The 5,889-nt window shown below is 49.0% G+C and overlaps 3 protein-coding genes across 4 annotated transcripts; all 3 read right to left on the bottom strand.

Moving 5' to 3' along the window:
- Positions 1 to 404: 404 nt before the first annotated feature.
- On the bottom strand, positions 405 to 2,199 carry LOC118512541 (2-oxoglutarate and iron-dependent oxygenase domain-containing protein 3-like). 2 transcript variants are annotated; one of them, XM_036057112.1, is made up of 2 exons: positions 1,986 to 2,199; positions 405 to 1,894 (listed from the first exon to the last, which is right to left on the bottom strand). In XM_036057112.1, exons 1-2 carry the CDS (start codon positions 2,060 to 2,062, stop codon positions 925 to 927), a joined length of 1,047 nt encoding a protein of 348 aa, XP_035913005.1. In that variant the 5' UTR covers positions 2,063 to 2,199; the 3' UTR covers positions 405 to 924. The 2 variants fall into 2 exon arrangements, with proteins under 2 accessions (XP_035913005.1, XP_035913006.1); XM_036057113.1 differs by having other exon boundaries at positions 405 to 1,928; positions 1,986 to 2,177.
- Positions 2,200 to 2,262: 63 nt separating this feature from the next.
- Positions 2,263 to 4,054, bottom strand: LOC118512540 (reticulon-4-interacting protein 1 homolog, mitochondrial). The gene is made up of 4 exons (XM_036057111.1): positions 3,619 to 4,054; positions 3,340 to 3,554; positions 2,917 to 3,251; positions 2,263 to 2,849 (listed from the first exon to the last, which is right to left on the bottom strand). The coding sequence occupies exons 1-4, from the start codon at positions 3,941 to 3,943 to the stop codon at positions 2,471 to 2,473; spliced, it is 1,254 nt and encodes a 417-aa protein (XP_035913004.1). The 5' UTR covers positions 3,944 to 4,054; the 3' UTR covers positions 2,263 to 2,470.
- A 146-nt stretch (positions 4,055 to 4,200) lies between these two features.
- LOC118512542 (serine/arginine-rich splicing factor SC35) lies at positions 4,201 to 5,203 on the bottom strand. The gene is made up of 2 exons (XM_036057114.1): positions 4,634 to 5,203; positions 4,201 to 4,560 (listed from the first exon to the last, which is right to left on the bottom strand). Exons 1-2 carry the CDS (start codon positions 5,090 to 5,092, stop codon positions 4,219 to 4,221), a joined length of 801 nt encoding a protein of 266 aa, XP_035913007.1. The 5' UTR covers positions 5,093 to 5,203; the 3' UTR covers positions 4,201 to 4,218.
- Between the last annotated feature and the right edge of the window lie 686 nt (positions 5,204 to 5,889).

Raw genomic sequence — 5,889 nt, forward strand, 5'->3', positions numbered from 1 at the left:
TTACCTAGTTCTGGCTCCTTGAAGAAACACTCCTGAAACACACCTCCTTGAAGACTTCTTCCCCTTCCTTGGCCATTTCTGGCATTCTGTGACTTGATTTTCCCCGTAGCTGGATAGTCAGTCCTGCGTTTTCGGGGACACCGCCGAATGGGATTCGCGATACCCGGTTCTGCCGTGTGAAGATCGGCACCGTTATCGCCTCGGTCACCGGACCAACCCATTCAGTCAAGCCGTTTCTGGTGGTAGTCGTCTAGACGATTCACGGCCACTGAGGAGTTCAATAGGGGAGTGCTTGCGAAATTTTCTAGAAGACTTCGGATGCTGGACAAACTGGACTATTTATCAAATCAGTGTGCGATTAAGCTTAAATTCAACAAAAAAAAAACTCGCAAAAGCTTTAACTCTCACACCGTTAAAAGTATTTATTTTGTACACCTGATGTGTGGCCCTACTCTGGAACTCTGACCCCCGGGGCGTCAGGCGCATAGTTCGGGTTTTGCAAACGCACAGTTAAACGTACTTAATTATTTGAATTTTCTTTGATATTTGTTTTGTTCGTTTGCTTTTTAGCAATGGCAATGGCAATCTAATTAATGCTACACTTAATCACGCAACCGTTTAGTGCAGCACGTTTTATAGAGAAGTTTGTAATTAAAGTTACATTTGTTCGTTAGTTCGTATTGCTTGCAGTTACTGGGAGGTTTCTGTGGCCTGTGGCTTTAAACGGAATGCACAACACAACTAAATACTGTTACAATACTTAAAAAACAAAATCAATGGCGCATAATACGGCTTGCCTTTACTGCAAATAATACGTTAAATCAAGAAAAGGAACATTTTTGTTTGTTTGGGGGACTGGAATGCAATCCACTATGCACTAAACTCCTCCAGCGTACGGATAACGAGCACAGTATCGGCCCTATCTCAGGGCTCGCGCACCCTACCCTCCCTCGTACCACCGTTCTCTGTCGCCGCCTCCTTCTCCTCCTCCTCCTCCTCGTCGTCTAGCGCAAACTTTGGATCCGCCATGGCCATCTCCCGGTCGCAGGTAAACGAAATGGTGATCGCGTACCGTACGCCACCGGTCACCTGCTCGACGTGGTGCAGATTTTCCGCCCCGGACGTGAACCCACTGACGCGGGCCCGCTTTGGCTCGATGTACACGAGCGTACGGTTGTGCTTGCCTTCGTTGTCGATAAACACGAACCGTCCGCCGGTGAAATCTTTCCCGTAGTCGGTCAGGTACAGCAGCGTGGTAAAGTGGAACGAGCTGTACGTTTCCTTGTCCACGTGCTCGTGCCAGTACTCGTCGTGGATCGTTTTGGCGGTCGCGTTCGTCAGCCGCGAGAAGAAGGTCGGATGGGTAAGGTGCAGGGCGTCCACACTTAGTCGGAAATGGTCCGCCACTGCTTGCTGTACTTTGGCTTTTACGTGCCGGTACACATTGATATGTTGATTGGTGAACAGTCGTTTCGCTTCCGGCAACCGGTACACGTTCACAAACTGTGTCCCCTTCGAGAGGGCACCCGAGTGAAGGTCGAGTATGGATGCACCGCCAGACGATTGGCCCAGCTCGAACCCGGCCCGGGCCAGATCGAGCAGTATGCCAGCTTCGGCCGGCGACACAATCTTGTCGCTCACGAACCGTCCACACCGGTTCGGGATGCAGCCGGCAAATTTGGAAATTTCCTCCAGATACGGTCGGGAACAGTCGAGCGGTTGGGTGCGCAGCTCGAGCACCTCCCGCTGGGTGGCAAACTTTTTCTCCCGCGTGCGGAACGTGGTAAAGTACACGATGGCCACAATGCCCACCATCAGCACTATCCGGGCCCACATCTGATGCTGTTGGGCGGTGCTGGGCGACGAACTACCGCCGGAACTGGTAGTTGATTTCCTTAAAGAGAGGAAGGAAGAAAAAAAAAAGATCTCTTCCATCCAATAACGTCCAATAATCCTTTTCCCTGGGTTGTTTTTTTTCTGCTTACGGTTTACGGGGCCGACTTCCGGTGCCATCGCCGGAACTTTTCTTGCGCTGTCTCACACTGCCACCACCGTCACTCATGGCCGCGTTTTCACCCAAAAAACCGAGCTGCCGATTTTCCAGTTACGGAATAAAATCGATAAAACGATTCGTTGCCCTGCCCGTAGGGACGGTTGTGTTTATTTACACCCTTTTTGTTGCTGTTTTTTTCCTGCAATCCGCATCGCCCCAAACCGGCTGTCATCTGTCAACTGGCTGTCAAATAAAATTCAAAACGATCGTTACGGTTTACTTTTGTTTGTTTGTTGCGTGGTGAATGTCGCGGAGGAAAAATTGAGGAAAGATAATTGAATTCTCTTTAATTACTAGCATTGTATAATCACACGTAGCAACGTGATGTGTACGATTCGCTACAATATTTCATTATCTACCTTTTCGATCGGATTACGTTCGTCTATCGTTCTAAGCGGTGGTGCCCGCCGTCTCGGTCTACTCGAAATCGATCACAACCTTCCCTCGTAAATGCTTTTGCGCGACACGTTCGTACGCTTCGGGCGTACCAGTGTACGGGAACACTTTCTCGACCACCGGCAACAGTTTACCCTTCTCGGCCAAACGCTGCAGGTAGGCGATACCTTGTGGCGCCGGCACAAAGTAACCCCACTTCACCAAACCCTGCCGGGTGCTAAGTGAGGCCGCATTATTACGCACGAGATTCACCGCATTCTGGTACATTCCTGCCGCGAAGCCATCCGCATCGATGTTCTTAAGTACGGGCGAATTAAACGTGATGTACTGATCGTACAACCATGGTACCTCGTTCGCGTATTCGGTGCCTTTTCCGGCGCAATCCAGCACGATATCGAACCTAAGAAAGGTAAGAGAAGCCCGTCAGTTTGTTCGGTCGCAGCACACCGTCCCCGCCCGCGGTGTACCTTCCAACACTGGCCACGTTCTGCACGTGCGCAGGATCGGTATAGTCCAGCACGTATTTCACTCCCAGATTGTGAACCATTTGCATCGCGTCCGGCGAGCAGGTGGCAAACACTTCCACACCCTCCGCCAACAGCATCTGCACCGCGAGAGTTCCGACACCGCCGGCTGCACCAAGCACGAGCACCTTCTTGCCTGCACCACCGCCGACGGGTGAAATCGCTCCAAGCAAATCACCCAGATGGCCCGTTATGTACAAACCCGACCAGGCCGTTAGGCCAGCGTACAGTATAGCGCTCGCATCGATTTTGCTTAGGTTGGAAGGTTTCTTAAACAGCTAAAGCATGAAGAAAATAGGGAAATTACAAGAATGAACGAATAATTACACCATGCTTTTCCACGGTGGCCAAACAACGAACACGCACACAATACTTTTCCACAACGACGTAATCGGCATGGCAACCTTGCAAGTGCACGGGCACAACACCCCACACATCATCGCCTACTTCGAGCTCACGGCTAGAAATGCCCAACCCTTTCTGTACAATCTCCCCGCTAAAGTCTCGACCGAGCACGAGCGGAAACTCGATTCCACCGTCCTTGCAGCGCATCGCATTCAGCACCGATGCACCGTATCCGTCTGCGGGAAAATGGGGACAGAAACCGGTTACACATAAATGGTAATGAACTACGAACGAACTTACTGATCATGGCCACATCGATCGGGTTGACGGAGGACGCTTTCACCTTCACCAGCAGCTGGGTGGGCGACCGCAGGATGGGCATTTTGATGCCATCGTTGAACTGTATCTCTTCCTGTGGCGCGCCGTACGCGTGTATCTGCCAGCCGGACATTTTCCCGTACGAAGCATGCTGTCGGCGCGGCTGTTCCTGGGTCGGTGGCGATGTGGTTGAGCTTGCCGAGACGGTGCTAGCGGTTGCTAGGTTACGAAAGTTACCGAATATATCCCGTGGCCCAAGCTTGCCGGCTGCTGCAGCAGTAAAGCGGATGCAGTTTGCGAGTACCATGGCCGAGAAGCTGCGAAATTACGGGGCAAAGCAGTGTGATGCGCCACACCGAGCCAGCCAGACACGCACCGTCGGGGTATTGAGCTTTGTAAACAATAATAAAGTAGGCGCTGTTTGACAGATTTCGCAACATGGTGAAGAAGGGTGATAATCAAGGTGTATGTATGCATATACCTTGGTTAGCCAGTGGTGACACTTGAAGACATCAATTTAAATTCTCTTTTTTTTAATTAAAATTAATATTCTGCAGTTCTATATCTTATCCTGACATCTCTTTATGCCTTTATTCCTTTCTTTTCTAAATTCTTAAACTTGGCTCGCAGCGAAGTCTTTTGCTTCAGCTCCTTGCGCTCCTTTTTCGTCGGTTGCTTCCGTTTCGGTTTGTCGAGGTATTTGTCCGGTGGAGGCACTTTCTTCTCCAGCAAACTCGCATCGGGCACGAGCGTTATTTCTGCGGCCTCAACGTTTCTCCTATTTTTCTTGCGCAGCTTCATTATTTCGGCATTCTTCTTCTCGAGCAGCTGGATACGGGTAGCGGACTTTTTGTTACCACTCTCCGATAGGTTTACGCTGATTTTCCTTCCATCGATAAAGGAACCATCGAGCAGAAAAGCTTTCTGTTGGATTAAGGGATGAATGATTAGCAGGTTGATATTGGAGCTGGCCTACAAGACTTCGCCACCGGTTTACCTGAAACCCATCGGCATTTTCCATCTCCACAAACGCGAACCCGGACGAACGATGCTTCGGTATGCGGACACCCTTCACACGGCCGGCTTGATCAAAGTGTTCCCAAATCTCTTCCTTGGTGGTGGAGAAATTTACGTTCTTCACGATCAGTACAAACCGTTTGTTGTTCTTTATCGTTTCCAGGATGCCGGAAATCTGTTCGGTGGTTAGTGTCGGCAGACCTTGTCCGGTTCCATCATCGTTATCCTCCTCCGAGGAGATGGAAGCTTTCCGGGCACCGCGTGCCGGCTTTTGTAGATTTTTGGTAACCTGCGGCGGCAACGGATACAGTTCGGCTTTGTTGATCTTTGGCGGCGTGGGCTTCACTTGCCATTCCACTTCGTAGTCCGAACCATCGGAATCGTTGCCATTTGCCGCTGGTGGTAGGCTGGCGCGGGCTTTGCGCTTCTGTTTGTTCATTGTTCTGTTTCGATAAATAACAATCACACAACGGTTCCGCACGTGTTTTCTCGGGAACCAATAATGGTTTGTTGTGGTTGTGCTGTGTTGACGTTGCCGTTTTCGCCCGAAATTCCACCACAGCCGTCACTGTTTCGCCTACGAACGCTATAGATGAGGTGTGCACACTGACAGCATTTTGTTTTTATCACCACTCGGTGTTGGATGTGAACGCGAATGAGTAAAATTTAAATTAAATAATATGGTTGTTGATGCTTTTGAATAACAAATTGATCTTTCATCGATTGCTCCTCGTCTGTAGCACGATGCCTCTACAGGTAGATAAATATCTAGAATCGTTTTCAATGTGAGTCTGTAACTTAACTCAGTCAACATTCACTCACTTTGCTCGGTATGTATCGTCTGGTATTTTAATAGATCTTTTTAGTATATTCCAGGATAAAAGAAGCACCTGCTTGTTCAGATTCACATTTCTTAACGATTTTTTTTATTTCATTTTTTAAATTTGACATTTGTCAGGCACGAGTAATTGAGCGACTGCCAGGTTCGGTCATTGCAATTTTCTAGCAACCATCACAGATGCGGAAAAGATGCTAATAATCACGTTCAACAAAACGATTTCTGTTCTGAAAATCAGTTAACAATAGTCTATTTGCACTAAACACAAACTTCAAGCACTTATTAGCACTCAACACAAACATGAAACATGTAAAACACCTGTAAAATTCCCCATCTCCACCGTGATTGTCAAACGTGACGCACACCCTCACTCTAACGTCCTTGATAGCACTTGGGTC

This window comes from Anopheles stephensi, chromosome 3, assembly GCF_013141755.1.
Source record: "Anopheles stephensi strain Indian chromosome 3, UCI_ANSTEP_V1.0, whole genome shotgun sequence".
Lineage (NCBI taxonomy): Eukaryota > Metazoa > Arthropoda > Insecta > Diptera > Culicidae > Anopheles > Anopheles stephensi.